The sequence below is a fragment of the Xenopus laevis genome, chromosome 2L (assembly GCF_017654675.1).
Source record: "Xenopus laevis strain J_2021 chromosome 2L, Xenopus_laevis_v10.1, whole genome shotgun sequence".
Classification (NCBI taxonomy): Eukaryota; Metazoa; Chordata; class Amphibia; order Anura; family Pipidae; genus Xenopus; species Xenopus laevis.
Window position 1 is genome coordinate 86,241,741 of NC_054373.1, and position 11,610 is coordinate 86,253,350.

General features: G+C 39.1%; 1 protein-coding gene across 1 annotated transcript; it reads left to right on the top strand.

The window, feature by feature from the left end:
• Positions 1-3,811: 3,811 nt before the first annotated feature.
• On the top strand, positions 3,812-11,395 carry matn1.L (matrilin 1 L homeolog). Its single transcript, NM_001086332.1, is given in 8 exon segments — positions 3,812-3,940; positions 5,823-6,169; positions 8,346-8,568; positions 8,668-8,793; positions 9,332-9,736; positions 10,046-10,198; positions 10,298-10,378; positions 11,048-11,395. Coding segments are annotated over 8 exon segments (1,473 nt in total). The 5' UTR covers positions 3,812-3,855; the 3' UTR covers positions 11,101-11,395.
• Positions 11,396-11,610: the final 215 nt, after the last annotated feature.

Genomic DNA, 11,610 nt, shown 5'->3' on the forward strand with positions numbered 1-11,610 from the left:
TGGGGGTGCAATAAGCAATACTCCAACTTGCTTCTCCCTCCAGCCCCTCTTTTTATTTGCAAATGTATCACTATAAAAATATGTTTAAAGCAGACAATGACAGAGAATGGGGAAGGAAAGAAGGGGGGCATTAAGGAAAAATGTCCTGTGGTGATAATAGTATTGTGTTTAGGTATATACTGTATATGACAGAGTAAACCTGGGCATACACTTAAAGGAGAAGGACATGCCCCAACCATGGGGGAACAATACACTTTTCTGCTAACAGCAGCACTGGCCAAGGGTATTTGGTAGTCATTACAATCCTTGGGCGGTACCCTAACCTTTGGTACCCCCCCATGGATGCAACAGTGGGTTGGCCACCAACATACAGAACCAAGTTGGGCTCATTCAATCATTTGGCTCACAGATTATTTAGCTCAACTGCATCAAAACAGAGACCTATGCAGACCCATCAAGAAAGGGTTGCATTAGTTGGCCACTAATGGGGCTGCCATGTGAAAGTCCCATGTATGAGCCAATAAGCTGCCACCTTGATCTGAAGAGGCCAAGTCAACAGCATATAATGGCAGCATATATGGCCATCTTAACCCTTGCAGGGACAGAGATAAAGACTCATGAAATAGACAAATAGGGGATCAAGGAGAATGGCACTCTGGGTAAAAAAAACAGCAAAAGGGAACAGAATGTGGAACGAATGAGGTGGAGTAGGGCAGAGAATGAGATGGGTGGAGAAAGGAGAAAATAGAAGATGAAAATATTGAGAGAGAAAAAAGCAGTGATGATACTGTTAAGTTGTTTAAGATCAGGGAAGGGAAAGAGATATATGGAAAGTAAAAAAGACCTTGAAAGGTAGGCGAGAAAGGAAAAAAATAAAAAATTAAATGAATAAAAATAAAGGGGTTGAAAGTTAAGGCTCTGATGCTTTATTTCTATATCTTAAAATAATGTAGGGGGCAGAACCAGCTGCCTGACTTGCTCAATGAGTGTAGTTTCCACCTTGTACCCTGTCCTGCCATGAGCATTCCCTAAAGAAACTGAGTCAGTAAGTACAGAGCTTCCTTGCTCTCTCCCTGTGGTCTGCACCTCATAAATTTTTAGAGTGCAATTGTGTCTTAGATACAAGTGCAGAATGAATGATCACTAGTGGTTGCGATTTTGCATTCCTTGGTGCTCTTAAATAAAAAGCCTTAAAACTATGGATGCATTGAATACACTATTTGGGATTCGGCCGAATACTTCGTGAAAGATTCGGCTGAATAACGTACTGAATCCTAATTTGCATATGCAAATTAGAGGCGGGAAAGGTAAAAGTGGGAAAAGAATGTTTTACTTCCTTGAAATGAAAAGTCACATGATTTCCCTTCCCACGCATAATTTACATCTGCAAATTAGGATTCGGATTTGGTTCGGCCACACACAAGGATTAAGCCGGATGGAACTGTAGGGCCCTATAGGATTTGCTAGGCTCCTATAGCTTTAAATCCCTACCCTTCCTTTACTAAAGGGCAAAGGAGACTCTATCGGTACTTCACTCCCTAATGCCTGGCAAATTTGCGCTCTGGTGAATGGACATAACTACGCAAATTCACTAAGATGCGGATTTTACTGAACGTTAGAGAGAGATTTAATATACAGGGAGACAGTGAGTTATAGAGACAGTTTATATGGAGAGAAACGGGGAGTTATTAGATTTTATATAGAGAGATAGAGAAGACATAAGGAGAGATTATATGGGAAGGAGTTATAATAATATTTTATATGGAGAGAAAGGGGGAAAATTAACCCTTCCTCATTTTAAAAGCCCCTTCCACTACCCTCCATAGTGCCCCTTCCCTGCTTCTGCTCAGCATAGTGCGGAGCTCAAGGTCCCATCTTCCACATCTTGGTTCTCTTCCGAAAGGGAATGCTGACATAGAGATATTTGGCGAACGCCAGTGGTGTAACTACACTGCGCCGGGTCTCCCTGCAAAAAAATCTTCAGAGGGGCACTCCGATCCCCATCCTCCCGCCCACTTTCCAGCCTGCCTCCACCCTGTCCTGACTCCTCCCACACGACTTGCGTCCCCCTTCCTCACCATATGTAAGAGAGCTGCTGGGGAGGAGGGGGGTTTTCTTAGCTGTAGAGGAAGCAGCCACCACAGTCCAGGCCCCCCTGTTCCCCAGCCCCCCCCCTGTGGCTGTGGGGTCTGTTTTCTCTATAGTTACGCCACTGGCATATGCACAGTCCGGTGCCAGCCAGATGCTGGCTTCAACTGCGCATGCGTGGGAAACTCCGTAAATAGCAGAAGAAAAAAACTCATGATGCCGCCCTTGAGCCCCGTTGCACTACTCTGCACAGATACGTGAGTTTCACAATTAGGGGTCATTTTTCACTAATGCACTATGCGGGGCAGAAGCAGGTAGGGGGCACTATGGAGGGTAGTGGAAAGGGCTTTTCACATTAGGGGGGTTTAGTTCTCCTTTAAAGGGAGTGATTATATATAGAGGTATGGAGGTTTCTATGAAGAACTAGTGGAGTAATAGGTAAAAGTTATGTGTAGAGAAATGAGGACTTATAGGGAGAGGCTATAAGGAGAAATGGGAGGAGCTATAGGGATAATTTATATGGAGAAATATAATGAGTTATAGAGAAAGTTATACATGCTTTAGGGAAATATATATATAGAATGGGCGAATTTGACACATTTCGCTTCGCCAAAAATTCGCCACCGGCGAAAATGTCGCAGACGCCCATTAAAGTCTATGGGGGTCAAAATTTTTTGTCAACTCCATACAAGTCTATAGGCATCATTTCTGCAGCGAAACAAGGCGAAAAAATTCGCCCATCCCTAGTAGAGATACGACAGGTCAGTTATACAGAAATGCTATTCTATTGGGAAAATGAAGGGAAAGCAGGGCAGGGAGAGGTCAGTCTTTTGGAGCAGTAACAGGGTGTTGATATGGAGTACAGTGAAGCACACAGTGTATGTCAGTGTATGTGACGTCTATGTTATAGGTAAAAAGAAGAATAGTATTCATATGGGTATATTTGTAGTAAAATAATACAGTCTCTGTATAGCTCCATTTCAAATTCATAATATATACATTTTATAGAAAACTGTGAAAAAAATTTAAAAAAAACTTTCCTTTTAATCTTGCAAGAGCAGAGTGAGCACAGTAACCCGTGTGGCAGAGGGCATGTTGTGCGTGTTGTGCGTCTGCTAGCAGCCTATTGCCTTGTGACAGTAAACTCTGGTGTGGATATTTTGTGTACGCACTAGCTGGAATTAGCCCTGCAGTTGAACAGACACCTTTATGTTCTTCTACCAGATACAGGGCTCCTTTATAACACACATTGAAAGGTTCTCATTTAGGGCCCCTCAAACTTATTAACCCATCACGGTGTGTGCAGTAGCAGACTGTGGATGTACAAGTAACATTCTGTGCATTCCAGCAGCTCCTCCCTTCCTAACACTCCTAGATGTGTCCTGACACTGCTGCTGCTGCCCTCTGCACTCTCATTTGTTCTCAGCATATGGGATGCCCCCCCTTAGCCTAGGTGGTTAGGGTAACATCCTAAGCGAGGATCAGTAATAGCTATTCTTGCTCTGACCTTTTTTTTCCAAGTTTTCTTTCTGTGTTCAGATAAAATAGTTAACACTGATGTTTTCACAACTTTTAAATTAGACACCTAGCCCTCCTCTCCTTACCACACAGCCATGAACTTGGCCCCCACCCATTCCACACACACGCCCTCCCAGCTCTATCAATCAATCTGTAGGTGTGTTTAAAGGGGTGTAGGTAGCATACCTTGATACACACACTCCCCACTCCATCACCCTCACTCTGCTTTCTGACTCCACTACAGACAACATGAGGACTTCTCTGTGTCTCCTGACCACTCTTCTCCTCTGCTATCACCATGCCACTCATGGAGCTTCTCTTCAAGCACAGAAGGGTGAGTGATTGCCCCAATTAAACCTCCAACTATGCCACACTGAAATCATTACTCAAGTATAACATTACATACAGTACTAGCCACAGAATTCCAACAACTTTTAAGTTACTATGAAAGCCTCTCTTCAATTTTTCTTTCTTTAATTTTTATTTTTACAGGTTTGTGATATACAAATGCTTGGGTTGTTAGCCACTATATTAGTAGAGCAAAACGTGAATATAAGAATAGTTATTATTTATTATTAATAATTAGTTACTGCCAGCATCCCTCACCATTTCAGTTGTATTTGTACTTCTGCAACATCTGGAGTACTGAAAGATGTCTATGTCTGAATTAGATTTTTAAGAACCAGCCTGTTCTAAATTTGATTTGTTCTGCTGATTTAACCTTTGCGTTTAGACCTTCAGAGCTGTGGGGAAATGGATGATCCTGGCACTGAGGCAAAATGACTGTTTGGGTTCTGTAACGGCCAATTTTACATTCCTTTAACAAATTGTAGAACATTTCACCACACTTAACAGCTCCAGCTTTTAGTGAATCAATGATAATATTAAGATCAGTGTGTTTTACAAAGATATATATCTGGTAACACAAGCATTAAGTCTTAAAAGATGCCTCAAATTTCCCTAAAACTAAAAATAGCTCAGGAAATCGAGCACCAATCATACATAACCATGCAAAGACAAGAACCATCATTGGACAGGAGGTGAAATGAAGCCATTCTTGTATTTCCATATGATTGTGTCTCTATCGAAATCAATAAATTGATGATGCACTGACGTGACATGAGAGTGACATAAATTTTTTGCAGATACATTGCATGCAAATAGCAAATCAGAATGAATTACTGTATTCACTGTATAGCTATAAAATTTGATAACATAGAAGAATATGCAGTTTTTTTTAATATTAAAGTATTTTACTTATGTTGTACATATAATATACAATCTATTTCATTACAAAAACCAAATGGGAGCATTTTTTAAAGAGGCATAGCACAGGAATAGGATCACAGTATAGTGAACACTATGCTGCAACTGCCATGTTCCTGCCATGGTAGGGAACAGGTCAAGCAAAACATTAAAGTAGCAACTGGAGAGTGTGTACCTGGTGAGTGTCATGTGCAGGTACACACAGATGCAAAAACCTTTAATTCACAGAGGCACTAGTGCCTAAATACCCTCCTTACACTATAGAAATGAACATTAGCCACGAGCTGCCAGTAAGCCCAGGCTTTCTTTTCGTGGGTTGGGCATGCACATACAACAGACTTGCATCCAGGAATTGGGTGTTAATGCTGTTTTGACATTACGGTACCTATTTACATGTAGGTACCCTAAAGATACTGTCAGCCTGAACCTAATGGTATTTTCGGGGTTCCCACAGCAAAATGCATCAATAGTCACACAAGCGCCAAAAGAATCACACATTCATTTGTATTTCCCCTTTATATTCACATAATCACATTTATAGCAAACTAACTGTACAAACACTGGGTCTACTGACTTAGGAGCAAGTGTAGCGAATCATGCTGTGATTAGCAGAGGCATGTAGATACACACATTTTCAGGTGTCTGATCTTCTATGTCTAGCATCAAATTTGGCAAGTTTTGGCACATATATTGCTTGATTTGTGTGATTGTTTTGTTTTACGGTATCTTATAGGGTCTTAGGGGTAAACGGCTCGTTTATATTTTGTGGTATGACTGGAAGTCACTTATTTCCGACCGATCTTGTCAGCTGCAAAGTCAACTAGCTCAGATTTACATTTTTGTAGTGTCTAGTTTCTATGCTATCTCTCCAATTTTTTCCCCTCTTCCATAGGAAAACATTGGTGTGCCATACAGTTATTCTATATCTTTTATTTCTTTCTCTGAAAAAGGACCCAATTGTAGAACCCGACCCACCGACATACTGTTCATCATAGACAGCTCACGTAGCGTTCGCCCTTCTGAATTCGAGCAAGCCAAGGTCTTCCTGTCCCAGGTCATCGAGTCGCTGGATGTTGGAGCCAATGCGACCAGAGTGGGGTTGGTAAACTATGCCAGCACAGTGAAAAATGAATTTTCTCTCAAAACACACAAAGCAAAGCCAGCACTTCTTCAAGCTGTGAAAAAAGTCCAGCCACTCTCAACTGGCACAATGACAGGCCTTGCTATTCAATATGCTATGAACAATGCCTTCACAGAGTCTGAGGGGGCCAGAATAAAGTCTCCTGGCATCAATAAGGTGAGAAAGGTTTAAAGGGACACTTTGTGAAAGGAATGTATAATGTTCAATACATCAGAGATTTGTTGGGGAAAAGAATCAATATTTGGATAAATAGAGGAGTGAACGCAGTTGTCTCTTCAAAAAAATAGTTGATATTCTAACTTTATAACAGCACATTCTAAACTGCCCTGTAATTTACCATATGATAGTGTGTTGCACACTTTTGCAGATATAAAAACTTTACAATAGAAAGAGAAACTTAATGAAAATATCTCAAGTTATAAAAACTACACAGAACTACCTACATATGTACTTTGGTTGTTGAAATAGAATACAGTATTATGGGATGGTAAGGCCCATGTAACGTGGCAAGGTGAATACATCTCAACAAACAAAATCAGGGGACCTAGTTCAAGACAATGAATTAGTGATACTTTCATCTTGTCAAGGATATTACTACACTCTATTTTGTCTCTATGCTCTAAAAGTCAAACTTAATGCCAACGCACTTCTAAGATATTTAGCTGAAGAATGCAACTTTGATAAGGGAAAACAGAGAGCTATCAGAGGGATTGGTTATTTGGTTTAGCAAAGCTTGGCGGAGTTGACCCCTGATAATGAGTGGGATAATTGGATTTGTGTATCACAATGTTTTTAGAAACACAGAAACTATTGTTTTCAACTCAGTTTAACAGAGGCAAAATAAGGACAAACAAATGCCACTCACAGAGCTTATTCTTATCAAGGATTTATGGGACACGAATAAAAGAACAGTACAAAAAGTGAATTATATCAAAGACTTGGTTGGGATGTATGAAGTAAATGAGACAGACGTGGTTGACTATGGGACATATACAGTTACTGAAAGACTGCCCTAAAGACATGCAAAAGTTATTTTTAACCCCCACTTCTTCTTCACTGTTTATTGATTTCCTACCATTTATATAGGATCAATTCAAAGTTGTTTTACATGTTATATAAGAAATATAAGAAGTTAGGGATGATACATTTACAAAAATGCATGCAAAATATAGGAAATGGGCAATATAGGTTAACATTCCCTTGATTTCATAAAGGCTTATTTTCAGGAACCTTAAAACTTAGTCAGGCATAGGTTAGTCACAGGTTAGTCATCTGTGACCTACAGTGTATTATCATTAAGTTGAGCTTAAAAAAAGTATTTTTTTAGAACAGTTTATGAAAATATGCAGTGATGTCCTATTCACCATGTCATGAATACATAAGTTCTGTCTGATATATAATTTGGATTGGACAATACAAGCTCCATGAGAAGTCTCTTTTACTGACCTAGAAAATATTGCATTTTCTGACACCAAGTAACATCAAACTGTACAAGTCTGGCCCTATGGTGACATCTGGAAAGTTTTCACATATCAGTTTGTACTGTGAATACATGTGCTGTGCACCTGACTGTGCATGTTATTAATTGTACGTTTCTAAATCATGTAGGTCCAGACTCCAGACTCCAGATTCATTTCATTGTGTTTGATTGCAAAGGCTGATGTGTTTTGACAGATAATTTTAAGACGTTTTCTCGACTGTGACAAGGACTTTTATTTTCTAATTTGTAATTTGATGGATGAAACCCTAGGGGGGTCCTGTCCTGCAGTTTGTTGCAAGCACACTGACCATACTAATCTATGTCTGTCAAATAAGAAGCTCACAGGAGTAAAGATAAACCATGTTGCATGCTTAGGTTAACATGCCCTTATAGATGTCTGTTTTGTTGTTTGAATTATAAGATACTGATGCTTGATTCTTTTTAAAAGCAATGCTGTATTTGGTGCATATTGGTGGTGTAGTGTGCAAATATTTGCATATGTAGGCTATTTGTAGGTCTTCTATGGGCCAGTAAGTTCAGCTATATTGCTGTTTTTATATCCCTTATATGAGACAGTTGAAGTGATCATTTGTGTCTCATCTGAAATAGCCATCTTATAATAATCCTTAGGCTTTTTTGCCTGATACAACATGGGCTCCAAAGAGATTCCAGCACAGAGAGCACAGTTATATGGTACAAGTTTTAGCAACATCACCTTGATCAATATGTGGTGTCTGGTCTAATCATTAGATATTACAGTGCACAAAGAAATAATGAACTGGGAGGAGTGGACAGTGAATTCCTACAATTATGTGCTCCCATAGTATTCCCTTCGTTTATCTTTATCCTCAGGTTGCAATCGTTGTTACTGATGGCCGACCCCAGGACACTGTGAAAGATATCTCTGCACGGGCAAGGGAAAGCGGATTAGAAATATATGCTATTGGAGTAGGACGTGTGGATAAGAACACCTTGCGTCAGATTGCCAGCGAACCACTAGATGAACATGTTGACTATGTGGAAAGTTACAGTTTGATTGAGAAACTTAGCAAGAAATTTCAGGAAGCATTCTGTGGTGACTAAAGCATGTTTTTTACAAAATAAAAATGGGTCATTATATTTTACTAATATATTACAGAATATTTATGGTTATATGATTTCTCTTATGTTCCAGTAACGGCTGACCTATGTTCTACTGGAGATCATGACTGCGAACAAATTTGTGTCAGCACCCCAGGTTCCTACACTTGTGCCTGCAGGGATGGTTTCACCCTAAATGAAGATGGCAAGACTTGCAATGGTGAGGAGATAGACTAATTAACTTACAGTAGAGGGTGAAAAAAATGCTTTTAGACTGAGGTTATTGGAAAATGAAACAGTGTTGGAATAGCTACATTGTTGATTTTGGAGTCACTGGGCCTCATTTATTATCGGTCGGTACATGGCAAAAAAAAATTACAAGCATAATAAAGCACTTGTGCATACCACCAATGTAAGGTGTCAGGTTTAAAATGCAGAAACACAAGAGAACAATTGAGTCTGTTTTGGCCATCACAGCCTTCCGCAGTGTTACATTGAACCCTTTCTGCAACACCACTATCTTTTGCTCCTATGAAAGCATACACAATTGACCATAGCTAGAGTATAGGCCTACAGCCTACCTGTGTGTACCCATTATAACTCAAGTGCCTGGACACAATTTATAAAAAGATGAATATGCATAGTTTAAGTTTAATTGTTTGCACACAATTTTGCAAAAATGTTTGTATAATTATGTATATTACTACTGAACAGAAAAATAAAATACTGACTTATGCTGCTCTTGTACCCTGTTTTAGCCTGTGGAGCCTCTGCTGTTGACTTGGTTTTCCTTATTGATGGCTCTAAGAGTGTACGGCCTGAGAACTTTGAACTCGTCAAGCAGTTCATCAACCAGATTGTGGATTCTATGGATGTAGGCGAAAGGAGGGCTCATGTGGGCTTAGTGCAATATTCCAGCTCAGTTAGACAAGAGTTCCCCCTGGGCAGGTATAGTTCTAAAAAAGACATTAAATCTGCAGTAAAGAAAATGTCCTACATGGAAAAGGGCACCATGACAGGTCAGGCCCTGCAGTATCTTGTCGACAACAGCTTTGCCATCTCCAGTGGAGGTAGACCAGCTGTACCCAAAGTTGGCATTGTCTTTACTGATGGGCGATCTCAGGATTACATCAATGATGCTGCTGCCAGAGCTAAGGAGCTGGGTAAGATATTTGTCTTTACTTCAACAGCGGATTGCTGCTATGTAGAAAATAAAAAGGTTATTTATTATAACATAAGAACCACATATTCACGTCTGAAACAACACAGGGTATGTTGTACTATATATGTTAATCTGCAGTGTAGGTACATTTTGAAATGTGTGATGCATTACTAACAACAGCTTATAAAACCCCTCATTCTATACCTGTGCAAAACAACATCATCTATAGATCATGGGCTTGCCCATGTAAAACGGGGACTTATAGCTTATGGGAACCTGATTTAACAGCTCCTTTTCTGGACTACTGCAGGTTACAAGATGTTCGCTGTTGGCGTTGGAAATGCTGTGGAAGAAGAGCTCAGAATGATTGCTTCTGAACCTCAGGCAGAGCATTCCTTCTACACAGCGGATTTCAAGGCAATGAAGGAGATTGGCAAGAAGCTTCAGATGAAGATATGTGTGGGTGAGTACCAAAATGAACACAAACAAACTGCTTTTAATAACAGCAGTTGGCTGCAATTATTATTATTATTATTATTATTTTTCATGTGTCTTTATACAGAAGAAAACCCATGTGAGTGCGAGTCTATAGTCAAATTCCAGACTAAGGTTGAAGATCTCATCCAGCAGCTTACAAAAAAGAATATCCTTTCAAAATTAACTTAGCATATGTATGAAGCTGTGTCCCTGAAGCTGTGGGGCTATAATCCCCAATCATTCATAATGGAATATTTTTCTTTTCAAAATACATTCATTATAAAAAAAAGAAAAAAACCTTTGAGGCCTATTTATCAAAGGTCGGATCTTAGTAGTTTTAGAGGTTTTTGAAAGCACTTACTTTCTCTTAAACTACATATGTCATGAACTTTATTAAAAAATCTGAATAAAGAAAGTTCGAACAGGAAAAGTCACTGAAAAGTTGCAAAAAGTTTGACTTTTTAAAGATGTCGCATGATAACTTCTATTACTTGTTGCATCAAAAATATATGAAAACCTCTAAAACTATCAACTTCCAGTTGTAAAAGGGACATTTGCCACTGACTTCTACATGTTTTCAACAGGTTTTAGCTGAAGTATTTTTGCATTCAGATTTGTTACAGTTTTGTCACATAACAAATCCCACATTTTTTTGGGGATTTTTGAAGTCAAAAAGCATGATCTGAAAGAATCAAGGCTTAATAAATGGGCCCCTAAGTAAATATACCAACTAATACCTGTGAATGGTTTTGCACTGATAAAGGAATATATCAATTTAATCAGGTAGGTAAATAAGTACAAACAATGTTCTTTTTTTCTTTAACCTATATATCACTTGAAGCAGTATCTAAGAAACTTGCTGCTTTAGAGAACAAAATCACAGTGTAAGCCTACCATGCAATGTAGAAATCTGCAGGACCTACATGCATCTTCTCTACTCGCCTCCATCTTTATCTTCATTTTATTTTGAGACGATACCAGCAAGTAAACGGTCCCTTTGGGCTACATAAGAAGTGCCTTCAGCATTAAAATTCTACCACGTGGTGAATGTAACGTGTGAGAGACTTTCTGCTTCCAGCTATATATTGTCCCTATTGGTGAAATGACATACTGCACCCTTTAAAATTAGCATGCTAATTAGTGTGCAGAAACACATATACTTTTAGAAATATAAACACCATTCAGAAACATGCATACATATATTTGTGTATCCAACATATATAAATATGTATAAGCGTGTATTTATGTGTATATAGAGACATGTATGTACATACATAAGCAATCACACACATGCAGATATATATATAGTACATGCACCATTTTAAAACAAAAAGAACCTTAAACATATGTGGGTATGAAGTATCATGATACAGAATCAACTGGTTAATACAGGATATT